Below are 25959 nucleotides of genomic sequence, written 5' to 3' on the forward strand. Positions count from 1 at the left end.
CGTTCTCACTTTTTATTATTTTGCCCTTATGTTTTTCTAAATGCTAAGGATCCAACCAAGCGCGAGGGAGGAAAACAAATTGCAAGAGGTATTTTGATAGATTGTATCATAAAATATGGAAGTAAAATAATAATAAGTAAAATTATAAGGGAAAATTGGAGAAAGGAAAAACATCTAGCGGTCAAACGAAAGTTTCTCAAAATATAAAGCCATTATAATTGCTTCCTCCCCCACCGATCGGAGGTCCACAGCTTCGATTCGATTCGTTTCTTCTCCGTTAAGAAAAAACAAAGAGAGCGAATCACCGCACCCGCGCTTGTTCAATCTCGGTTCGATTCAAAACTCTATTTCTATCCTCTAATTTTCCATATCTTTTCCCTTTTTTGATCGTTGGTTTGACGTTGATGACGCCCTGAATCTCGAAATGTTGATCCGATTCTTTACTGGCTCTGTAGGGCTTGTTTTCCCCCTTGTGAATGCATATTTTAACTTGTCCGAATTGATTTGTTCTATCTTTGGCATTTTTATTTAGGGTTCTGGATCGTTTGTTCCCTTTTAAAAAGGATTCTAGGATCAGATTTGTCTTCTACATGAATTATTCGACATGGATCGCCCTATTAAATACCATGTTTATTTCTTGATTGTTATGACGCTTGTTCGCCACTGGCAGAGGGGAAACGTTTGGCTCCTCTTGATGTGTTGAGATGGAAACGAGCACTAATTTTGAAGTCTCTTCTGGTTAGGGGACGCGAATGCGATCTTTTCATTAGTTGATCCTTGTCCAATGATTAAAAAAGGAGGGTTTTTTAGGGAATAGAGTTCAACTATGGTTTCACGCATAGGCTTTGGCAATAATTTCCTGCTGGGTTCAGAAAAAGATAGTTCAAATAGGGTGATAAAAGAAAATAAAATAGAGCACTCAAAGATTGGTATCACTAAAACATTCTATAAAATCAAAAACTTGAATGCTACATGGTGTTGTTTGGTTTTCTCTGGAAGAGGTGGATGGAGATTTATTTTCTAGACTCAGAGAAAAAAGTGTCAACCTAAATTATCATGAATATGATTTGGTAAAATAAGTAATTCCCAGGTAATAACTTTTATGAAATAATCTAAGGGGGCAACTGTTTTTGGATTCTATGAATTTATTGGTCATTTCCCCCTTGCTTTTTAATTCCGCTTCTCTCTCTTTTTTTTTTTTCCCACAAAAATAACTACAAAAATACTCATATGTTGATGCAGCTGCACCACATCACCTCAGTCCTAATTGCTGAATACATGTTCAACCTCATCTTCTCCATTCAAAGTCATTCACTGGGAAATTAGGTAACTATGTTGCAAAGTTGACTCTAGTCATTGAGAAATATCCGGATCATTCAGCTAGTATATACATAGTTATATAAGGCATACTTGATTAGGAATTTTCCCATAGCCTGATGGCCTTTGGTTCAACAAAAATGGTGTTAGGTCCTTATGGAGCATTAGGGTCAATCAACCACCACAATTCCCAATTAGTGGATTTGAGAAGCCACCCTAAATTTCTTGTAGGCAAGAACCAAACTCACAATGGTATAAAACGTCAACATTAAAGATAAGGAAATTCATGAGTTAGCCTTGGTCAAAAAATAAATAAATGAAAATCTGACTTGATGTACTGTCACCATCATCATGGAATCTCCTATTATCTTGATTCCCCAATTTGGTATCTAAGATCTTGAAGAAATCATTGAAGCTGATCAAGATAATAACTATTTGCCATCAAGATAATAACTATTTGCCAAACTATCAGATAAAGGTAATGGTGATGATCTCAATTTCCAAATCTTGTGAGCATTGAAATTGTGATCGTTCTGAACTTGAATTTATAAGGAAGATCTAACCAAAAATTTTGTTTGATTTGATTTCATAATTTTTAATGTATCAAGGTTTATGGTATTTTAAATGTATTTGTATATGTTATATATTACACGACATGTTATAGCTAAATGTAATTATAATTTGATTCAGAGTTAAGTTTTATGGTTTGTGAATTTATGCACGTATGTTCAAAATTTCCTCTATTGTGGACTCTCTTAGTGTTCAATATATATTGGCATGCACTTTATAATATTCATTGCTATTTTTTCCTGGACATTCACATGTACCTATAGGAGATAGTCAGCAAACTCCCATTTTGATAGAAAGAGTTAGAGTAAAGAATAATCAATCAATTGAATGATTGGCATGATACCAAAAGAAATTATGAATGGGTTCTTATCAGTAGTTTTGACGGTTGGTAGGTGTATCCTATATTTATTTATCTTGCCTATTTAGTAGCTTCTCAATTGATTCTTTGGAACTTTTTTTAGGTTGTCTAATTTAGCTCTTCTAGATCTAAGCTTGACCTCCCTTTGATTTCAATATCTTCTCACTAAAAAGTTGGTAGTATTATTTCATATCATCATTTTCAATTCAAGATTATTGATAAATAAGGATGAAGTTCAAGAACACTAGTGCAGAACAAGGATAATTTTTTTAGTAAAGTGTGATTTTCATGGCCTAAGATACGGTGAATCTTTAGAGTAAAATATGTTGTATTTGTATGAGATAAATTAATTACAAATAAAAAGTAGAGTAGGCAAAGAAATGAATAAAAGTAGTTTCCAGTGATATTGAATTTGCCAGGTTTGTGTTAGTGAGTTTCTTGTTGAAGTTGCCATATAGTTTTTCCACTTTGTAGGTTAACATCAGGTCTCTTCTTTCTTGCGAATGTGCAATTGTTGTCACTGTGGATCTGGTACCATGCATCTCTTTTTTTTTCTCCTTGAAATTTTGTGATGCTTGTTGTATTGAAAGTTGTGCCACGGTTCATCTATATATATATATATATATATATGATTTCTCTTTTCTATTTTTAAAATATAGTAGTCTGCCATTATAAAGGGCAACCTGAAGTGTGATTCCATTGTGGGTCGCAAGATTGCTGTGACTGGATCAAGTAGAAGAAGATAACACAGTGCAGCAAGGGAAGGATTTTGCAACATTGAATATGGGCATGAGGAGCAGTATGATGGTGGCTCGAGGTGCTGACAGGTGGATTTGCCTGACTGTTGTTTGATGCATATCATGGTTCCACGAGGGAGGAATGTAGAAGTTCACACAAATGAGATGGGGATTATGTGAATTGGAATAATGAGTCTATATAAGGTAAGGTAGAAGATAACAACAATGAAATAAGGCAGAACCACTGTTTGGAACAAAGTTGTTTTGATCTGCATGAGGCAACACAAGATGGATCCATGTGCCTTAGTGATCTCACGGAGGTTGTGTTGCTGTCATTGACCTTGCAAGAGAGAAATAGAGTATGGGGAATATTGTTTCATTGTTTGGACGGTTAAGACAATGGGATGAGGATCTCTTTTGAGGCTCCGTAAAAATCTAGTTCACTGAAACTACTAAAATAGACTAGGTGTATTGAAAATAATAAAATTAGAAAAAAAAATACATTGGTAACTTAAATCTGAAAAAGTTTGTTTAATTGAACTGGTTTATTTTATAGTGGTCATTATTTGTATCCTTTAAATTGTCATATTATTCTAGATAATAGTTAATGACCTTTCTCTCTGCAAGTAATATCTGGCATCTTTATTTTATGGATAATTTATTTTGTGAAGAGTGGTGATGATGCTACTAAATTCTTGGTTTAACATGATGCAGAGTTTTATATCTTGTATTACTTGGTACAGTTGAATCTCTGCATCTGCAGTTGTTGTTTGGTAAACGGACACTTAAAGAACCATTTGTTGCACAGCATACATGGGGTAAGTAACATCTGTGCTGCAAGAAACATAGTTTATTTACTTGAAATCTTAAATCCTATTAATTTCAAGTTGTTTACTCAGCTTATTTCTTGTGCGTTTGGACCTCTCATTTTTACCTTATACAGAGCAGTTGTTGCATTGGAGGCTTAGCTAAACCTCAAGTTTCAATCGAAAGAACACCAACCACATCTGGGAAGGACAATATTCCTCAGCATTTATCACACAGGAAAGGGGAATGGTCCTTAAACTCAGAGGCAATGGAACACACTGTTAGCATAACTCATTCCCTTGACAGAAACCTTGCCTCTGTATGCGATCCAGTAAAGGACGAGATCAAGTCGGCAAGCAAAAATCATGACAATTTATTTATCAACCAAGGTTGGTATGTCTTACTATTGTAGTTTCTTATGCTCCAACTAAAACAGCCTTTTTCAAATTTGTTTGTACTCATTTCAAGGCCCCTCTCTTCTACTTATATGGTCCTAAATAGAACACATGAAATTTATGTCTTCCATTTACAATGTTCATTTGCCCGTTAGATTTGGATCGTGTTTTGCTAAGTTAATTTGTTTCACCCTTTTAAATTTTGACAGTCATCAGTTACCTTTTGTATTCTTTGTCTAATTACTAAAGTATTTGAAGTGCAATAATGATCCACCTTCTATATATAGTGAGATTCCTCTAAATGTTATTTTTGTTTTCTACTTGATCTTGGGTAGCTGCTATAGCATGGAATGAAATGCGAAGACAGTGGATTGGTGATCAGTCTCGCAACTCTTGTAAAACTACAAGAGAGGCAGCAATAAGGTTAGTCATGTCTATTTTCCCTCTTCTAGTACTCGTCATTTCAAGACTTACCATTTCAAGTTTTATACTTCTTTTAATTAGTACTGCCCATTAATTGGTCTTCAAGTTGGTCCTTTGGAGCCTTTTTTTTTTTATTTGGATATTCAAGCTTCACTATCTAAAACCCTACTGTCGTGCAAAACTGTAAACTGACATTTGTACATATTTTCTTGAATCCATCTTGATTCTGTTGGCCCCTATCTACAATGTTTCCTTAATAAATTAATATGTCAACTCATTGCATATGTTTCCATGTAGCTGGAGCACTAGTTATGGGGATTTACTTTCAACCAGTCAACCCTTTGCACAACCGATTCCTTTAGCAGTAAGTTCACTTCCTACATTTGCACCCTCTCTTCGGTATCGGTTCTTTTAATCATGACTGAACTTTCACAGGAAATGGTCGATTTTTTAGTTGATATCTGGCATGATGAAGGACTTTATGATTAGTAAAGGTTCTTACCTATCAACTTCAATTCTAGTCCGAATACTTGGTGTGAGTTTGATTTTGAAAGATGGGTTGTATGTTTGTATTGCAGGAGATGTCCGACTCAAATACATTGCCTCTTCTTTTTGGATGCCAGATTGGTTCCTTTAGTCTCAGATTATATATATCTATTTTTAAAAACATATATTATCTTTTAGGGAAAAAGGTCCTAGAAAAGTTTAGATATTCCACAATTCTTAGTTGTTTTGGACCATTGATAGTGTTTATCAGAGTGATGCAAGTGAAAAAAAATACTCATGCAGTGTCATTTCTACAAAGCACGTAGCTTGTTTTTCTAGATTTTAAAGTTGGTAAAATTCCATTCATAGATTTGAAATTATTTTGTAATCTTGATTAATTCTTGCCATTATTAATCTTGATGGTTGTATCTTTATTTATGTTCTACTCAACAGGATTTGTAATAATAAGTGTATATTGTCTCTTCGACAGAATGAGAGGGAAGAAATAGAGAAAATATTTAATTATTTGTTTGTTAACTAACATTATCACAAAAATAAAGCATTATAGTAGTAGTTAGAACATTTGTAAGAATACCAAGTAATTTACATTATCACAAATGACGAAGTTAAAGTTTTGCTTTAAATTAACAGAAGGTTCGTTTCCGTTTTTGTTGGATTTTTTTTTTTCCAAAATAAAATTTTATTTTGAAAATACTTTCAGAATATGAATAGAAGAAGAAGAAAAATAAATCTCCAGCTTTGAATGAATTTCTAAGTTTATCTTCTCACCATAGAAATTGAGGTGAGGCTGCTTATGATAAGAATTCTATACTAGTCTTGTGTGACTTCTCATTCGGATTAAGTTCATGGTATAACAAAAAAGTAATAATAATAAAATATTTATCATTGTATATATAATTTGTATGTTTTAAAGTATATTTCAAGCATGGCAAGTGTAGTAAGGCTTAAGTAAGTTTTTATTTTTATTTTTTTAGGCTTATTTAATCTGTTTTTCTGATTTATTTGACCTCTTAATTTGTTCAACATAATTAGTCATCTAATTACATGGTTCTTTTGTTATATTTGGTTTATATGATCATAGTTTGACATGTTAAATCTCTTTGAGCTATAACAGCATGCATGTGTGACTCATTAAACTCATTTAGACCTAGCATGCCCGACTTTTTTGATCTACATGATCTTTCTATGTCTAATACATTTAGTTATATAGTTCTTTCGTTAATTATATGCCTATTTATCCATGTCGATATGACAGTATGTTCAATATGCCCCCTTTACTACTATGTTTGACTTATCGATCGACATTCTAGCTTACTTAGCTACTCAAGTAAGCCTGCTAAATTTGCTACCTCATTGGCTTGTTTTATTATGCTTCAAGATAAGTAATATATGTTCAAAATTGGAAAACTCCGTTAAAGCAAGAAAATTTGAATGCGACAAGCTTAATTGATTCGCGGGTTAAGAAAGTTTATTTATTTATTTTAAATTTTAAAATTAAAATAAAAAATTTAATGGATTAGGGGCATGATCCGTCTAGATCACAATTTAAGTTTAAAATTTTTAACTTGATCAATTTAAATTGTAATCTAAATTTAAAATTTTAAAAATTTTAATTTATTTTTTGACAGGTCCGTGAGTTGATCTGTCTAATTCACAATCCGTTTTGAGTTGGATTAGATTGGAAATTTTTTAACTTGTCAAGTTGCTGAGTCAGACTGTCCCGTCCCATTATATAATGGATTTTTAATGAGTTGATCCGTTTCATCATGGATTGGTCCGTATGACAACTCCATCGGTCCGTATGCCAGTTCTATCCCCAAATAGATTCAGACTTATATATATAAAGAATTGGATGATAACAGTCACCAAACTGCGGATCTTGCTGCTAGCTTTCATGATTGACTTCAGACTTATGCTGGAACACTGTCACTTTGAGTCCCTTCCATACTATTTTAACTATAAAACTAAACAATTTTATTTCATGATCAGCAGCAGCGTCACTGACACTTGCATGCAGACAAGAAGCATATATTCGGGCTTCCCCTCTTCCTTGTGAAGTCAACTCAAGTAACGCCATGATGAGCTTTGGCTGCATGTGGCCGCATGCCCTTCTTATAATTGAGGCAGAGCCACATCATGCTTCTTCTTTATTTATAGAAGATTCCATGACAAGGTCAGTAGCATGCACCTAGGAAAAGCCATCGGATCACTGTTCTTGTTCTTGTATACCCTAAGAATGTCACTCTTGGAGGTGTAATTCGCGCGTACCAGGAGTTATCCATGACACTATAATAAAAGAGAGCTAGGAACCATATGATTAGACTAACTTTATTTATATATCATGTTCTTCATATACACCGAAAACAAATTTGTTTGCAATACTTAAACAAAGAAATTAAAACGTAGAGACATTGGTCTCTCCTATTAATGCTAAATACGTACGTAGTCAATTAGTTTGCTGCTGCTGGATCTCCATAAAAAAAGAATTAATATGCATGTGTTTTAACGAAATGGTTGAGGCTCGAGACTTCAATCCTAATCTGATTGCAATCTTTTACAATGGCATCTGAGTTGGCAGTCCTTAAACACTCAACAATGACATATGAACAACCAAAAACTAGGGTTAGAGTTTGAAAACGAGAGTTCAGTTGTTCCACGAGTCTATAATCATTTGGAGGTGGACCAATGTTGTCGTCGATTATACATCAAAATAATAGTCTAAAGTTTAGGCTTTAACAATTGCGATGGGGCAATAGATACTTGGCCTCTCGAGCGTTGAATGATTGAGTCTACAATTTATGTCATTTAATCTTGTGGATTGTGATAGAAAAACTTCTTGAAAATGATAGACTTCTTGATCAGCTAGCTTGGAAAATTTTATATTAGGAACAGAAGTTTTATCATTGCTAGAACTTGACTCCGTTAAGGATTTTAACTGAAGATGGACACCATAATATATAGAAAACTAAGAGGAGATTTTGCAGGCTGAAATTAATATTTGTTGGCCTACTTGTTGTCAAAAACTAGACAAGTAATTGCCCATTAATACTTGTTCAGAAAAAGATGAATAAGAACAAGCTAAGTAGTAGCATTACGCACCACATGCATGGTCTTCTACTGATAAAAAAGAACAATCATGTTACTGTGTCTTATTATTGGCCACCGTACCCTTGTTCTGTACAGAAATCAACTGCAAATTAATTTAATTATCAATCGACAGGAAAAAAAAACTGGTTGTCGACAAATGATTGGATCCTCTTCTTGAACAGGAAGATGATAATTCTAACACTTATTTGTTTGCTTCCTAACATGGGCCATGTGTTAATTTTCATTTAGTATTATTACGACAAGTTTTGACTAATCGTTGGCAGTGTTCAACTTGCACAAAGATTCCTACATATTTTGAAGATGAAATGCATGAGGATTTGTTTTCAGTTTTCACTACTCACACAATTATTCATGATCGATAATTAACATAACACAAATACCATATAGATAAAAGGAAAATGACTAATTGTATGCTACAATATCTGCTAACACAATTGATTAAAAAGAAAAGAAAGAAACAAGATTGCAATGTGGGCATTCTGTCTACTTTTGTTAATTAAGGATATATAGATCAGACTTTTGAGTGATTAAGCTTGGGAAATATCTCAAGAAGAGTTTATACTATGTGTTGATTAATTGGCTCGTCTAGAACTCCGACTTTTACCATTAAAATGTCTGATCGAACAAGTCAAGGGATGGAGTCATGGAAGGTTAATTTTCTTTTTGAAAAATGAAACTGAACAATAACTTCGAGTTTGATTAATTCTTTGATTGATTTGGACTTGGAACTAGTCGATGCTGTTTTTTGGCAACAACTTTTGAACGAACAACTAATCGATCTCCTTGACAAAAAGTCTTCTTTAATTTAATATACTTGGGCTAGGCAGTCTCACACCTATCAATATAATGTTAATACTATATACTTAATGCATGGCATTATTGTCTTCGACAATTTACTAAATATATATATATCTAAATTTTGCATACTACCTTTTAAATTATCAAACCATATAATTAGTGCTGGCCAGAAATTGAGGTGTTATCTATTCTAGTCATAAGTCAGTATGACTCGGTAAGCCGTAGGTGGATGAGAAGAAGGGTTATTGAAATGTTCCTCATATACATTGGCCAAAACTTGAAAATTAATTAAACTTATTTTGCATCCAATTGAATTTCTTAGCTTGCCACTGTATGAACTTTAATTCTTTACTGTTCGGTTACTGTAAATTTACGCCAAATTCCTAAGACGAAGAGAAAAAAAACAATATAATATACATCGAAGAGAGCATGAAGTCCACTAATTTATTGTGACTAATAAATACATTTTCACAACATTTTTTAACTAATAAATATCCCTGTCTGTCAACATTGCTCAACCTTGAGAAAGGCTTTTATGAGTTGCTTAGCTAGCTAGCTAGCTAAAGGTCCACAGTCTATAAAATAATTAAGACAACAGGACGTATCCACCCAACTTGATCTCAGTTGACCACCCCTCCCTAGCTACAATTACATTCATTTTTAATGTTGCCATTTATTTAATTAATTTTTTCACAAGCCATCCCTTTTTTTTATGTTGCATTTCAGCTTAGAATATGTTCTTTCTTCTATCAGGACAATCGTTATAGTATTTCATCCACAGCCATGAACGTATAGATGAGTTAATGAAGAAAAATACATCCATGCTGTTAGAGTACTCGACTCTATAACATCTCTCTTTCTCTTTCCCTTTTTCTTTCTCCGATCCAGCATCATCTCTTCCTTTGCATTCTTCTAGTCTGTCTCCTCGATCTGATCCCTAACTCACTATGATCCTGGACTTGGGTATTTGAGACAACAACAGGAAGAAGCTTCCAATGGGGAGAGCTCCTTGCTGTGACAAGGCCAGCGTGAAGAAGGGCCCTTGGTCTCCTGAAGAGGACGCCAAACTCAAGGACTTCATAGACAAGTATGGTACTGGTGGGAACTGGATTGCTCTTCCTCAGAAAGCAGGTCAAATTCTGAATTTCCTCCTATTTTGTTCCTACAAAATAGATAGATAATTCTGTAATATTGTGGATATATTTCATGCAGGACTGAATAGATGTGGGAAGAGTTGCAGGCTGAGATGGCTCAATTACCTGCGGCCCGACATCAAACATGGAGAGTTCTCAGATGAGGAAGATCGAATCATATGCAGCTTCTTCTCTTCTATTGGAAGCAGGTATGTCGTCTATCAGTAGAAGAACTAGTAATTAATCTTGTTAATTGCTGAATTAATCATGTTGTGAATTGTCGAATCAAGAAGATGGTCCATCATTGCCTCCCATCTCCCAGGCAGGACTGACAATGATATCAAGAACTACTGGAACACCAAGCTGAAGAAGAAATTTTTAGGTCTTGTGTCCATCAACTCCCATTTGATCAAACCACCACCACCACCACATCATCAGCCTTACTTCTCATCATCGTCGTCGTCGTCGTCATGCCAAGAAGTAGCACTCCCTGGAATAATCTCTCATGACACGAGCGCTCTCAATTTCGCATCAACTTCTATGACGACTACGACAACTGCTCACCTACAAGTTCCATACCATTATCACCCTCATCAGATGGAAAACAGCAATTTCATGATAAAGTTTGGTAATTCTGATCCCAGTTGCAGCTCATCAGGTGGAAGTTGCACTCCCATCAGCTATGGAAGAAGAGATCTGCAGTTTGAACAGTATGAGTTTTGCGATAGAAGAGGCTTCGAAGGAGATTATAGTATATTGACAAACATAGAGAACTATAATCTCTACGGTGGTGGTCTTGAAGATAACAGCAGTTTACTTCTAGGAGGAAGAGGAGGAGAGGCTAAACAAGAGCATACGACTAATTATGATGAGGATATCAAGCATTTGCTAAGTTCCAAATCCGAGTGCAATATTTTTGGTAACAACAATTACTCTCTTGATTAATTAGGCAGCTCATATTGATCATCAGTTGCATGATAATCTATGGAAAATTTAATTGTCGACTGAAGCATGTGTATTTAACTCAGAATTCAGTCTTTTCTTCTCTATTTTTTTTTAAAAATTTTGGCGTGTAATTTCTTTTCTTGTCTCTACGTATGTGAAAAAAAAAAGGAAATCAAATAGAAAAACTGGTTGCATTTTGCATAGTTTGGTGCTTTGATTGTTGATTAATTAATGATGTGGCCAGGTTAGCTGTATATATATATATATATATATTATTTACTTGAGTCTTGGATTAGTTTGCTCTGCCACATGTACTTATTAATCAAAGGAGGCTGTATATGCTGTCTTATCTGCACCAAAGATATCATTTTATAGTTTGACAGTGAGGAACCGAGTTTAGATTCTTGTATGGTAGGAAGTTGTCTTCACTAAAACGTATCTAGCTGTACTTCATGTGTGTGTGTGTGTGTGTGTGTGTGTGTGTGTGTGTGTGTGTGTGAGAGAGAGAGAGAGAGAGAGAGAGAGAGAGAGAGAGAGAGAGAGAGAGAGTCTAGCAAATATAAAGAGACTTGATCTTAGGATGTTAGATTGATTACAAAGTAACTCCTTTCAAATTAATGGAAATGAAATGTTAAGTTAATTTGTTGGTGCATAATGATACTCTTGTGGGCAAGTTTAACTGAATTATCTATTTTAATGTGATTTACAAAGGGTGTAAGTTAGATTATCCTCCATTATGAGTTTTCATAAAGACATTTTAACTCAAGCACCTTATTATTCTTATTTTTTTAATATTTCTTTATCGTTGTTTCCTTGTTGTTGAGAGGATCGTGAAAATTCAATATATGATTGTAATTAAAGAGGTTTATCTTATTATTTCTAGTCAAGAGATGACTTATAATAAAACCTTACGAGTCATGAGTCATGGATTAGAAGTGATGTTTTTAAACTATATTAAATCTATTTGCTAGCCTATGTTCCATTTGTGTTTATAATTTTATTGCATAATTGATATTAGTTGACATATATAAATACATATCCACACCCTTAAACAATTAGTCATTTCTCTATTAATGTGTTTGTAAGAAATTTCAAATTAGGTGAATGAGCTATTGACTCTTTCCTCCTCTAACTAGTGAAATAAACAATCAATAATCATATCCTACAAAACTAAGAAGAGAAAATTGTCAAAGGACTTGATGATTGAAGCCCTTAGATTATAGAATGCATTTGAACACTTACTTTATGAGAAATTAATTTATAATATTTTTTACACCCTTGGTTGCTCAAGAAACCTCTAAAGATTATATAAGTGTTGCTCTAATAGACATATTTTATCAGTCTCTAGTCGATTAGAATAGACTTCAATCGATTGCTCAAAAATAAAATCAGCGTCAAATAACCAATAATTATATTGTCGATCGATCAAAAATTCTTTCAATCAACTACTCAAACCTCTAATCAATTGATGCTTGAATAAAAATTAAAGTTTCTATTCACATAGTACACTCCAATGATGACTGAATTCTTCAATCAAATGAGACCACATATATTTATACAGGCGGCGAGCAGGAGAACAAACATACAGACGTAAGACTATTGCATGATCATAGCAGAGACGGTGGCAATAAATTTGAAATATTATTTAATCCTCTGGGTTTACAGTGCATTCATCTGGCACCATGAAAATCAACACATGAAATAACAAAAAAAAAAAAAAAGGAATTATAACCATGATGAGGCACAGTAATGTATATATATATACATGGTTCTTTTGTCATTTATTTTTCTTTACAAAGTATGCTGATGAAAAATGTGTTAGTAATGTACACAGATGAGAGTGGGGTATGCAATCTGGACTTTGAGGATTTCGATCAGCACAAGAAAGAATTCAAATGCCAAAGTGCCACCACTTCTTCTTCTTATATTCTAGCGTAGGAAACTCTGCACATCAAATACAAAGTAGAAAGAAAAAATATTTATATATCAGGCTTATTAAAATCAAAATATATGCATAGCCATACCAGAGCAAATGAACAAACCATTATATATATACCACTCTTGGACTGATTTCTAATTGGTTCATGTCATTATAGTTTAACACGTTCAAGTTAGAAAATGCTCTACTAATTCCACGGAACAGTATGAGTCAAGAAAAGGGATGGCCAACCTCCTTCTGGATAGATTGAATTGTAGTGCACCTCAGCCCAAAAGCTCAAACATATTACTGCAAATAGAAAATGATTGTCGAGATAGTCATAATCAGGAAAATGTGTTAGAAGGGAGAGGAAACGTAGCTCAGGAGTTACCCCGTTTAGATTTCTCAACACTGGGAAGTATCTCAATGTAGCAGGTGTCCTTGAACGAAGTCAGAATAAACATTTTAACACCATACTGCATCACATAATGAAATTTCTAGTTGTGAGAAATGAAGAGGAGTATGTGAGAAATGTTGGGAAAGAAATAGATGTTTTTTTTTGAAAGAACAAAGGCATTCAGTGAAAGATAGCAGATGGCCTCTCCATCTTTGACAACAAGTCTCATAATAGTTTTTAGTAATAATTAGGCAAAAGATCAGTCCAATTAGGCCCATGGTAAGCTTATGACCCAAACTACCAACACAATCTAGAACCTAGGTAGAATCTAAATCAGGCTTTACTCTCATTCTATTCCCTCAACATTCATGCATAGGATATCAATTCTAAAGTTTTTAAATTAACTTTGATGAGATGAAATGAGTTTACTATAGACATTTTAAAGCTTAATGTTTACTGAAAGTAGATCATCTTTTTCATGTCATGTCATTTGAGAAAATTTTCAATATATGAGATTCTTTGAACTCTTAACAAAAAAAGGGAAACATTTTTAACTTTTGTCATTGTCATCCATTGTATGATCACCATTCATTTTTGGAGTTGTTACTTATTACATAAAGATACAACACAAAATTATATTACATTGTTCATATATTTACTATATAAATAATTTAATTATGCTTCATGATATTAAGAATGATAAAGTATAAAATGTTCACATTACTATTATTGTATATTAAAAGCTATTACATATCATAAATTAAAAATTCAAATAAAGTTCTAAAGTTTTATTTTAATTAAATTGTAGCATCTTATGATCCTTTGTTGATTCTACAATCTCAACTCATAACTCTCTCTCCATTTTACATAAGACAAACTTAATGAACTCATTAGGCCACTATCAATATCCAAAACGGTAAAACACATGGTGACCATTCAAGTGCTAATTAATCTCCACGATAAATTTGAAGTTGGAAAAAAGAAGTGATGAAACTCACTGGCATGATTTAATATCCATAGTTTACTTTTCAACCCAATCTCAAAAGTTTGATATATATCAACCCTCACTTCAATTTACTAAAGAAAAATTGATTAGGCAAATAAAGATCTGGTATAATACAATTATTCCTAATTGATTCATATAACTACACTGTATATTCCACTTATAATGTAAAACAGTACACTCTTGCCTTCTTTTCCTCTACCTACAACTCTATATTTAATAATTAATTGTTTACATTTGACAACTTCTAAACAATAGTTACCACCTTTTGGAAGTATTGTAAAGTTTCTGGCATTAACTTCATCTAGATATCTTATTATAAAAGGCAACAGATTAAAAAATACAAGTTCATAAGTGACCAAATTGTCTGTTCAGTGTGAGTGATGATGGCTAAAAAATTCTTATATGGTTTCAATATTTTCTGTAACAATGCTAACATGGCTGTATTATATGACAGAGTAACAGACATACTGAATCAGCAGCAGCCTGCAACGTGACATGGTCTCCCCATTCTCCACTTCTGTTCATCCATATCAAGAAAAAACATAAATGTTATAGCTATTGTGCAAGACATCATGCATATACAAAAATATAGTTCAAAAAAGTAAGTGTACTTGGAGATCTTCCTTAGATATTCGTCATATGACATGGGAACATAGCCCTGATAGATCTCAGGATGAGACTTGAGCTGAGTTCCATCAAAAAGAAGCATCAAATTGATTGACAAAGCAAAACTACATGAGATGCAGACGAAGTCTGAAACTGTAATCAACGGATGTATATGGCTTGTATTTTGCCATACCTGATTAACAACTTGCTCTCTCACAAACTTGTGATGCTCAGGAGTACGATAAAATTGATCAGATAATGCCCGAAACTGGAAAGATGATAAAAGCAAGATCATCAGTTCCTTAATAATAAAGGGTTCCAGTTTCACTGTCAAAAGTATCACAATATTTTGAAAGATAGATTTGTCAAAAGAATAATTAGCAAACAAACAGACTCAGATAAACCCTTGTCCTTGAAAACAGAGACATGCTAGAAACTCTAGCAAAAGCCAAGAACTGAGAGTCTGAGACTGCATGGTCTCATGGATTATAAAAACATGCAAACTTCTAAAAAAATGTTAGTATCAAGAAACAAAGTATTCCTCACAAGAGAGAGCGTTAACTGGATTAGATAGTATTCCAGTACAAGGGAAGTGGGAATACCAATAGATAGGATATTTGGAAACAATAAACATATTTTATAAATCAGATAGCGCTATTGTTGTATAATTAGGCTGTATTTTTGAATAATTAGTTAAGCCTAAAGGCTATATATACATGGGAGTAATGTCCTTTAGTAAATAGTAATAACACAATGTTTTCTTCCTCCCAACTGAATTGATACAGAAGCTGAAATTGTTAAATGTGGCAAAATCATGCAAAATATATATAGGTTGTCATCTTTTGAGACATACTTAAATCAGTTAACGCCTTTAACTCTTGCCCTGTAAACTCATTTCATTTACTACAAAAAATACTTAGAACCAATTTCTTTAAAGTAGAGGTGCCCAGTTGAACACGCCCCTAAGTTGCGTCCAACATAGCCTAAAAGCTTATGGATTGTGTCATGCAAGCCCGACGCAAAGCATGAATCGATGCTGAGTGTGGGGGTCACACCATTTACCCCTGTTTACTTGGAAGGGTTGAAAAAAACCTAAAGAACATATTGTTTATCCTTTTCTTTGTTTACCTATTGTCAAATAATGGGCGGACGGAGTTAAGAATTCATCCGCGGACTATTTTTTGGGCATTTTTTTATCCAGGCGAATTGGACAGAATGAACTTTCCTTCCTCCCCATGCCGAATCTCTCCCAACAGTACCGACCTCGAGACCCTGAGCTGCCTCGCTCACGGCCGCAAACGACTTCACAATTGCGAGTGGCCGCAAGTTCGCTCGAGGCCTCCTAAATGATCGCAAGTTCTCTCGCAGCCTTAGGCAAGCACTACCGCACTTGCTTGCCGTCAGTGACTGAGGCTACAAGTTCACTCATGGCCGTGGGCGGTCTTGCACACAACCATGGTCGGCCTCACTTGCGACCGCAAGGTTACATAAGACTAGTTCTTTTTTTTTCTTTCCCTCTCTTTTCCTTTCCTTTTCTCTTCTTTTTCCCTAGGGATTTTTTTTCCATCTTTGATTACTTTCCTTCCTTAATCCACACCTCAGGGTAAACAAAGCATTAGGGTCATGCCCTACATGACCCTAAATGATGAGGTGAGTCGTTCTCAGCCCAACTCAAGTTTTAAGAGACTAGCATAGGTATGATCTATTGTCGCCTCTGTTCTGAGGCCAACATCATGAATTGAAGGTGTTTAGTAAATAGATAATGTGACAAATTTATGCAGAATATCCATGTGATGCCTTCATGTCAGACACACTTAAATCAGTTACCAATTTCAGCCCCTATCCGAAAAAACTCACTTCATTTATCTAGTAAAAAATTTGTAGGCCTTAATCTCTTCCTTACATTAATTTCTGAGAACCATTATCTAGTTATGTTTAGTTGTAAAAGAACAACCAATTTGGACCAAAGATAGTGATGCTAGACAAGATAGCTAAGACGTACATTGTGATATTGTTATATATAATAGAGAACAGTTTAAAATGGGAAGATAGACCTTCATAACTAACCTGACAGTTACCATCCCCTTGAACCTTTAGCTCAATCAGATCATACAACTTTAACCTGGAAAAATTAAACCATTTTCTATCATAGATACAGACTATAACACATCATGAACTATCTACCGCTTTAATGATGAGCAAAATCATAGGCTGTAAAATTAATCTGTCATCCACCCCTGCAGCCAATGGTTCTATTTATCAAATTGTTTGTAATGACATCTATCAGGTATTGAATGCTTATATTGGACAGAAGTTACATATTGAAGATTTTATTAACATCATCATCCCATATACAAAAAGGTAATAAAAAGAGCTAAGCCATTAGAATAAGAAATGATGATAGGAATAACTTAAAAGTTGATATCTGACATTTACGGGATAGAATTCCTGGCTCAAATTCCCTAATGGTCTAAAAAGTGAAAATTTTCATACAACCTATTTGATAAGAGAACTAATTAAATACTTCCTCTAATCAAATGGAAATGGTAAGACAATAGTTAACATAGTGATTTGATTATGAATATGTTCCCAGTGTTGAAGTTGTAGATTCATTCTAGGCATCAGAAAGTTAACAACTGCCCCACATGCAAAAGCTAGAATTCCTACATTCCATTTCAAATGACTTGTCACTCAACTGTTCAAAAAACATAATTTGAACAAATCAGCCAAAAGCTCATTTCCATTTTTTTCTACCAAGAAATTTGTCAAATTAAAGATGTTAGTTGACCCATTTCGAATGTGTCTGACAAAGAAAACATTTCGACTAGCTAACAAATAGAAAATTTATTTTCTTTGGCATTCTCAAGTTACATATATGGATCATTCAACAGGTAGTTCGATCCACAAAACAATACATGCAACATTTAAGAGTTCAAGAGAAACAAAGAACATTAATCAAACATTTTCATTTAAGCTGCTTGTTGACTGCATGGTCAAAATGAAGATAATTCATAAGGTTAAGAACAAAAAATATCCATTGTCTATACCTGTCAAGAAGCCTTTGATGACATGAAATTTCTTCATCAACTGAAGGAATATCCCCATTGATTTTTGGAATATGCTGCATATAAGGTAGGTAGACTATCATACATCCACACAATATCCTTCAAAATGATGAGATATATTAGTACAGACTGTCGATGCCTAGCTAAAACTGATTAAATCCTAGAACTGAACTTACAGGTACAGGAGTCATCTGATTCAGTCTCTTGCATACTTCACCATCTAGAGCGGAGAAGTCATGTGTAAATTCCATCTCAATCTGCCCTTCACAACTTAATTTTTCATCGGACGTTGGCAATGTTGTAGAGGCCTCCATCCTTCCTAAATCTTCGATAAGAGAAACACTTCCAACACATTGATATATGGTCCATACCCATTCATTTATTAAAGTAATAACAAAATTAAAATAGAAAATATCTTATAAGTAGTAGGATATGACAAAGTGAAATGGGGAAAGTAGGCAAGAACTTCCTAGATAGTATTATACCTGAAATACCCTCCTCTATAGTGGTAGTTGAAGCCAACCAATTTTGACTAAGCACAGATGCTTGCAATTGCTCTTCAGTTGTATGTGTTGATTCAGATTCGTCCACAATAGCAACTCGTGAAAGTTCTTCCTGAAGAGCACGGGCAATTGCTTCATCATTTTCTACAGAATCACATCCTTCCTGCAATCCTACTTCATTGGCACACTGTGCAATACAATCTTTCACGCTGTGCTGATGGGTGGTCACAGAATATGCGGTGTTTAAAGATGAATCAATAAGGAGATGGAGACCCCACCGAAGAATATCAGGATCTTGTTCATACATAATCATTGACTTTAGTTGAGTATTAACAAATAGAACCCTGTATCAGATTAGTGTAGCTATGAAAGAATTTAAATATTATATACATAATAAAGGTTTGACATGCATGTCCAACAGATGAAATTTACTTGGAAGATTTTTTTTAATCCAATGAGCACTGTTAGATTTACCACTTTTAAAACAGCATGTGCAAATGAAACCTTTGTTTACGTAGGGCAGACAAAATTTACATTTTCAAGTCTAGACAAATCAAACGAAAAACTACTGGCAGAAGTAATATTTTGACAATTTAAGTATCTCATGCTTCTTACTATCTATCTTACTGAAGGGGGAAGTCTACAAATATCTTATGAACAATGAAAATTTACAGCAATGCCTCTTGCCTTTCACATCAACGGAATAGTATTTGTATGTGGAAATTCATTAAATGAAGAAGGACCATAAATTTGAAAGTCCTTTTACAAGAGACAAGAACAAATAGCAGCAGCGAAACAGCTTAAGATGCAAAATGCAGGCAGCACATGAGCGGCCAATTCCCAGAAGCATCAAAAGATAAAAGTGATCTCTTTAATTTCGTCATGCCCATTTCAATTGGAAGTACCATTCGTACAAACTAAGTAATATACATGATTTCTTCTCCATATAGACAGATACAGGGTCGTACGGACAAGTACTTAGAATTGTATTTGGTGCAATTGTCCTTGCTTTATGATAGAAAAGGATCAAATAAATCATCCCTACATTGAACAGTATTTTCATAAAGATGTATAAGATCGAAACTTAGAAGCCCTAATGCAAACCTAATACGGCATTCCAAGAAGCATAGAGAAAGGGTTTTTTCTTCTCGCTTAGCATCTCAACAGAATCGAGCATAGCATAATGAACAACAAATCATCGCTTCGAATCAACCATCAAGAAACGAACTTTAGTGGTTGAAACTCCAAAACCGATCGGTAGAAATAGGTTTGCAAGACGAACAAATTAAACCACGTTTCGACAATCAATCAAACCACAGCACAATCCAATCCTCGGAATTTATCAAATAAACCCAGAAAACTACAAACAAAAAATCAATTGAAACAAACACCATATTCAAACGAGATCAAAAGGGGGGAAAAGCAACGGTACCTGTTTTCATTCCGTCAGGACGAATTCCAGTACGAAGAAACCCTATGTCGCCAGTCGGATCGCGATACAGCGTCTGAAAATAGAGCCCAAGGAAAAGAAATAAACTCCACGAAGCATCCATCCACAACGATTTACAAACAGAAAAGAGCATACTTTTTATCGAAGCAAAGCAATCCGACAACGAAAGGCGGCAAAGCTGACGAAGAGCAATCCAAAAGAAGGGGTCAGATACTCAGATTGATTGTTTCAGAGGGGGAGGGCCCAAAACTGAGCCCGACTTCGAGACGCGACGCCACACAAATAGACAGAAGCACGAAGCAGAACAAGAACGGAACCGGCAATGAGAGAGAGGCGGAGATCAAGAAGAGATTGATTTTTCGTATGATTTGTTAGTATTTATGTGTATTTATTTGAATCAAGATGGCGGTGCGGCTTTCAGATCCGTGTGAAGCTGTGCCACGTTGCCAGCAGTCGTCTTTGAGCTGGGCGAATCGCATCTACCAACGACGAGTTAGATGCGGGTTTGGTCGACGTAGCCGCCATTGGAGGAATCGAAGTCAACGGCACGAGCAGGCGACCTGGAAGCGGGTAAGAGCTGGATTTGCATTGTCGACGCATTCAGTAGACTTTTTAGAATTAGTTTCAATCGATTAATAATTATTTAAAAGTATAATATTTAATAGGTATAAACTATTTAAAATTTTGAAATACATATATAATTTAGGAGAATATAATGACCATTTCATAGGAATTTAAGATCTCACAGTTTGAAACACATTTAACCGAGAGCACTTATCATGTGATCTGATCATATTGTTGTTTAAATGTTTTAAAAAAATAAAACAGTGATCATTGATGATCGAAAGCTACATGTGTCGATATGTCAATAATTTACCTATTGAACAGATAATTAAAGTTACAATCATCTCAAAATTCTACAGGCATTTGCAAAAGAATTTAGAAAAAAAAAAAACATCACTCCCTTACATCAAGCAACAGTAGGCCGATAAGGAGGTGAACTATCATCTTGTATCAGTATATTTGCTGCATCAGTGATGTAATTTTTAGACCCCATTGGAAGGCTTTAGTTTCTTCTTCTTCCTGCTGTTATTTGCTTCGCCGCTGTCCATACGCTTGGATTGCCATTGACGGATTTCCATGAGTTTCGCCTTGGCATCTCGGAAGAGTGCGTCGGATCTCATGGACATCAAATCCTGTCAATCATTGACCATCCCACAACATAGAGCAACCAATATTACAACTGCTAATACATATCTACCAGACATCAAACTGAGTAGAAGTCTACTACCTACCTTCAGATGATTCATGGCGGCTAGATTGAAACCAATTATGTCTTTACGCTCCTATGAATGACAAGAGCGCCCATATAACTTAGAATGTCACCCAGGAATTAAAGCTCATGGAAGTAGAGGTCAATGAAATGTATGAAATTGAAAATGAAACTTAAAGTAATTGCCCACGTAATGTTCATTAGCTTTACCAGAACTACGCTGCTTAATGAAACAAGTTAGAAATCAACATATGATTCAATATTCAAGATTGAAAATCAAGCAGAGTGACAGATGCTGCCTCAACAAATACTTTTAACTCAAATTCTTTCTAATGTAAGAAGCCAGAACAAGGATCAGCAATGTTGCACAAAAAATATTGGATACAAAAGTTTTATTACGAGCTTCTTTCAAACAACAAAAACTAAAGGCAATAAATGCTCCAAATGTGTACCTTAACTTTCTCATGGAGAATGTCCTTCAGTACAGTCAAAATTGGTCTAGAAGACACAGCTGTAGTTAGCTGATTATGATGTGTTTGCAATAGCACTGTCGTGACCCTGCAAACAAGCTCAACCTACATGCAATAAAGATGTAATTATGTTGCATAATTCTTGGGTGCAAATTGTCTTATATCATATCAAGACATCAGATACACTATAAAAGATAATGGGAGCAACATAAAGTTCACAATTCCCATATATATTGTTCTCAAAAGCTATTTTATGATGCAACAGAAAAATGAGAGATTTTAGAGCAAGAGTGTTGAAATTGTCCTTACCTTGTCTGGGATGCGTACCCATTCTTTCAAATAAGACATAAGCTTCAAAGCATCAGAGAATGGCAATGACTGCAAGAAGAGCATTTGTCTGACTTCAACGAAATTCTAACATGTAAAAGAGCAGCATGTACAACTGTAATGGTATATATATGTGTATAGAACTGCATAAGTCTGTAGTACCTGCGTGTTCAACTAGCAAACTTACTGCTGAACATTGAACAAGAAGTCATTGTATGATACTATTTGTACATAAAAAATTCAGGGAATTTTGGTTTCAGATAAATATTACAATGATTTATGTTCCAATTAGTTCCACAAGACGGACAAACTTTCTTTCAGTACCACAGAACTCACACTTGGGAAAACAACAAATGAAATCTTTGGTTTCCTAAACTGAAAGAACTTGAAAAAAAACAACATAAGAATTCTTTATAAAACTGATGCATGGTTTCATGATAGTTCCTTCCACAGGATGGACAAATCTCAATGCCACTCTAATCCCACTTGATGCAAAACAATACTTAAATCTGACTACTATACTTTGACAATAATCTTTGGCATGATATGGTATAAAAACAGTAGCATGACAAAGAATTGTTACTAACCAAAAGTGTCTGTTCTAGATCATTGGTGTTAACATTTCCAAGCGTTTGGAGAACAAAATCAGATGGCGAAAGACCACGCATCATTATGTTTGGTTGAAACACTCCTTTTCTGTCCCTCTGCTCTTCCTGGAAATTAGAATGAGAATGGGGGATACTACAGTCAGAATATGGACTATTATAGATCAAAGATGGAAGCTACTAATAATCAATGTTTGTTTTAGACAGGTAGTGTAAGGAGAAGATGATCAAAGCCTCGGAGAAGATGATCAAAGCCTCCAGGGTGAGTTCATGATATAAAGACACTAAATCATAAAGAGCATCATATCAAGTGGCAAATTTAAGGTTTATTTGTACCTTGTGTTGATCCATCCGTTTTATTTCAGCATCTGCCATGTCTAACGCATCAATGATCAAATCAGTCACACTCAGGGTTTCCTTGGTTTCCTTGCCAGGCACACCTACAGATCCCTCATCTGGAACCAATTCTTTTGGTGCATATCTGTCTTCATTTAAATTGTCTAAGGCAGATTCAAATACCTCTTCCAATCTCTTTTCTCTTTCTTCCTGGACTTGCAGAAGGGTTCAAAAAAATACTAATCAACAGAAATAACAAAATGGACAACATTGCTAATTTTTTAATAGCACAAAAACAATATAATCATAATAAATTACCTCTATGAAGAAAGGTTCTTCAGTCCTATCCCAACGACGTATTGAACGATCATGTGATCCTGTGACAATGAAATCACCACGACTGCTAACAGCAAGGCACCAAACTTCAGCATGATGCCCCTCGAGAGTTAGAAGCAACTCAAATTTGTCAGCATCCCAATATTTCACAAGTCGATCTTTGCCCACACTGAACATATAATGAGTATTTCTGACAAACTTGACATCCATAACACTGTTGCAAAAGAATATGGAACCGTATCAGCTATACTATCTTTATCAACATACTAAACAAAATCAGGTGCATGGCACTCTTGAAGACCTGTCAGCATGTGCAAAAATAGATTTGTGGCAATCTCCAAAGTCGAGACCCCAAATCTTCAAATTTTTGTCCGCTGAGCCACTAACTAGAATATCACCATCAGATGAAATATCCATACAGAGAACTGGAAGCTTATGGCCATAAAGGGAAAGGAAAAGTTTTAAGGAATCCATGAAGAAGACCTGAAAAATATTTGTTTGCCATCACCCAAAAGATGGTTCAGTTCGAGAAAAAATGCAAAGTATGCAAGTTAATGTGGAGAAATGAACTCCTTGTAGAATTTTTTTTTTTAAAAAAAAAGTCAATTGCTAGGCCCTCTGCATGTGCTCTATGGTTTAGTTCAAAACAAAAAAGGTATGATTCTTCAAAATGCTCACAATCCATCGGAACAAGTAAATTTTTATTAACTAATACTATGACATGATATTGGCTAATTAGATAAGTTCCATATGATGCCAAATGATGTTGCAAACTAGGACAACTATGGTTATGCTGATAACAAGTTATGATCCCCCAAATTTCTTGCCATGCTAGAAGTAACTTGTTGGTTTGCTAAAAGTGAGATTTCTAGCTGACTCTAACAAGATTTCTTTGATAGAAATTAAACCATAAGAGAAAACAATTAAACAAGTTCCAATACTGAAGTGAAATTGTCATAGAGTATCTAAGGCTGACCAAATACTTGGAACTACCATGGGTTGTTAGTGTAGATGCTGACCAATGTTGAAACATATTACATGACAATTTCAATGATCCATAAGGGTAAAACAGCATTCAAATATGGAGTGGTATGTTGGACCTAATATACAAAAGTAGGCCATATGTCATGGCCTGTGTGCATAGGAACTCAGTCATGTCAGTATGCACTGACAGATATTTGATCTTCTAAAGTAAATTTATTTGTAAGCACAAAATTCACTATATTTAAGGTTTGTTTATGCTTATATGTAGGTGAATGTCCTCAAATGGTATGACAAATCAGTGATCAGCATGAATTTATTTATATTTTGATGTAACTTGAGACTTAAGGTAAGGCAGACAGGATATTACCTTCTAGAATCACTAAAACCAAAAGTTCACTAGACGCAGATAAGCACAAAAAATTGTTAAGTAAGGCAAGAAATTATTACCTTGATTGCACACTTTTCCAACAGAGAAACAGCTAGGTATTTAGAGTCTGGACTAACAGAGATTGCTAAAACATCTTCATCCATTTTCAAAGTTCTCACATTTGTCACACTTAGATGTTTAGGTTCCTGCAAAGGTTAATACAGTTAAACAAAAAGAATGCTTTAATCATATGTAAGGCATCTGATTCGAACCCTATGGTATACCTATACATTTATCATAACATTTACAAGAATAGATACATACCAACACATCTATGACAATTTAAGCACTAAACATATTAGAAGAATGTTTCAGATACCAAAGATCATTAGGTGTTATAGCCAGAAAACTCACATTATCTGATTTTTGCTTGACCGTATATTCCCAAAATTTTACATCACGGTCGTCACTTCCTGTAACGAAGCCCTGTCCGCCAATAGTTCCATTTTCATCTGGAAGTTGTACAAGCGATCTTATGGAATCAGCATGAGCTTCTACTACTTCAATGCAACTCCCACTACCAACATCAATTATCTCCAAGGATCCACTTTTGGATCCAACTAGGGCATAGCGGTTTCCAGGTACAAAAGAACTACATAGTCCATATCCAGACTCAATAGTGCGGAGGCAAACTCCAGTAGTGGGGTTCCAAATCTTTACAGAATTATGACTAGTTGACATCAAAAGATCATTATCTGAGCTAAGTGTAACACTTCTGATATCTGAGCGATGCCCCTGAAGCTCTATTGAATACAATTTGGATATCTTATCAGAATCAACTAAATGGGTCTCTAGCATGTTATTATTCAAGGATAATGATAAAGTAGCAAGACCAACTTTGGGATCACTAGGACAGAAAGCAATAGAAGAAATTTTCTTGCTCACACGTAACATCTGAAGAAGTTTAAACACGTCTGACACCACAATAGTTGGGTGCTGAAATTCCTGGCTGGATAAGGAGTCTGCAAGCCCTCCATTTTCATTTCCTCCAGCCGCGTCTCTTGTCAAAAGTTTCTCTTTCTTTCGGTGAACACGCCTCTTGGCTTTCCGCTTTGCTTCATCATCACTGAGAACTCGATATATTTCCACAAGTTTTCCAGCCACCTGACACGCTAAAAGGTTTCCAGACTTGTTAAATCTCAAAGCAGCCACTCTATC

General features: G+C 34.8%; 4 protein-coding genes across 13 annotated transcripts in view; 2 read left to right on the forward strand and 2 right to left on the reverse strand.

Moving 5' to 3' along the window:
• Nucleotides 1–243: 243 nt before the first annotated feature.
• On the forward strand, nucleotides 244–5541 carry LOC141840558 (uncharacterized). 7 transcript variants are annotated; one of them, XM_074728589.1, is made up of 7 exons: nucleotides 244–329; nucleotides 3726–3800; nucleotides 3931–4178; nucleotides 4520–4607; nucleotides 4905–4971; nucleotides 5043–5101; nucleotides 5186–5541. In XM_074728589.1, exons 2-6 carry the CDS (start codon nucleotides 3796–3798, stop codon nucleotides 5094–5096), a joined length of 462 nt encoding a protein of 153 aa, XP_074584690.1. In that variant the 5' UTR covers nucleotides 244–329; nucleotides 3726–3795; the 3' UTR covers nucleotides 5097–5101; nucleotides 5186–5541. The 7 variants fall into 7 exon arrangements, with proteins under 7 accessions (XP_074584690.1, XP_074584694.1, XP_074584688.1 ...); XM_074728593.1 differs by having other exon boundaries at nucleotides 264–329; nucleotides 3697–3800; nucleotides 3926–4178; XM_074728587.1 differs by lacking the exon at nucleotides 244–329 and adding an exon at nucleotides 410–451 and having other exon boundaries at nucleotides 3926–4178.
• A 4342-nt stretch (nucleotides 5542–9883) lies between these two features.
• LOC141841282 (transcription factor MYB8-like) lies at nucleotides 9884–11204 on the forward strand. The gene is made up of 3 exons (XM_074729428.1): nucleotides 9884–10151; nucleotides 10233–10362; nucleotides 10447–11204. Exons 1-3 carry the CDS (start codon nucleotides 10016–10018, stop codon nucleotides 11096–11098), a joined length of 918 nt encoding a protein of 305 aa, XP_074585529.1. The 5' UTR covers nucleotides 9884–10015; the 3' UTR covers nucleotides 11099–11204.
• A 1631-nt stretch (nucleotides 11205–12835) lies between these two features.
• LOC141839087 (OVARIAN TUMOR DOMAIN-containing deubiquitinating enzyme 12-like) lies at nucleotides 12836–20366 on the reverse strand. 4 transcript variants are annotated; one of them, XM_074726747.1, is made up of 12 exons: nucleotides 20179–20366; nucleotides 20026–20098; nucleotides 18576–18937; nucleotides 18267–18415; nucleotides 18073–18146; nucleotides 17093–17147; nucleotides 15219–15293; nucleotides 15031–15104; nucleotides 14888–14936; nucleotides 13408–13492; nucleotides 13269–13325; nucleotides 12836–13042 (listed from the first exon to the last, which is right to left on the reverse strand). In XM_074726747.1, exons 3-12 carry the CDS (start codon nucleotides 18904–18906, stop codon nucleotides 12990–12992), a joined length of 1002 nt encoding a protein of 333 aa, XP_074582848.1. In that variant the 5' UTR covers nucleotides 18907–18937; nucleotides 20026–20098; nucleotides 20179–20366; the 3' UTR covers nucleotides 12836–12989. The 4 variants fall into 4 exon arrangements, with proteins under 4 accessions (XP_074582848.1, XP_074582850.1, XP_074582849.1 ...); XM_074726749.1 differs by having other exon boundaries at nucleotides 18576–18887; nucleotides 20179–20255; XM_074726750.1 differs by lacking the exon at nucleotides 12836–13042 and having other exon boundaries at nucleotides 13054–13325; nucleotides 20179–20255.
• Nucleotides 20367–20896: 530 nt separating this feature from the next.
• LOC141837126 (uncharacterized) overlaps nucleotides 20897–25959 on the reverse strand; it is a 9989-nt gene continuing 4926 nt past the window's right edge. The window contains 10 exon segments of the mRNA XM_074724583.1: nucleotides 20897–21239; nucleotides 21339–21389; nucleotides 21769–21891; nucleotides 22096–22164; nucleotides 22701–22826; nucleotides 23055–23264; nucleotides 23373–23604; nucleotides 23692–23873; nucleotides 24822–24947; nucleotides 25156–25954. Of these exon segments, the coding sequence (XP_074580684.1) occupies nucleotides 21090–21239; nucleotides 21339–21389; nucleotides 21769–21891; nucleotides 22096–22164; nucleotides 22701–22826; nucleotides 23055–23264; nucleotides 23373–23604; nucleotides 23692–23873; nucleotides 24822–24947; nucleotides 25156–25954 (2068 nt within the window). The 3' untranslated portion in view covers nucleotides 20897–21089.

The sequence above is a fragment of the Curcuma longa genome, chromosome 11 (assembly GCF_044706935.1).
Source record: "Curcuma longa cultivar G26 ecotype Majalengka, Jawa Barat chromosome 11, ITB_CL_G26_1.1, whole genome shotgun sequence".
NCBI lineage: Eukaryota > Viridiplantae > Streptophyta > Magnoliopsida > Zingiberales > Zingiberaceae > Curcuma > Curcuma longa.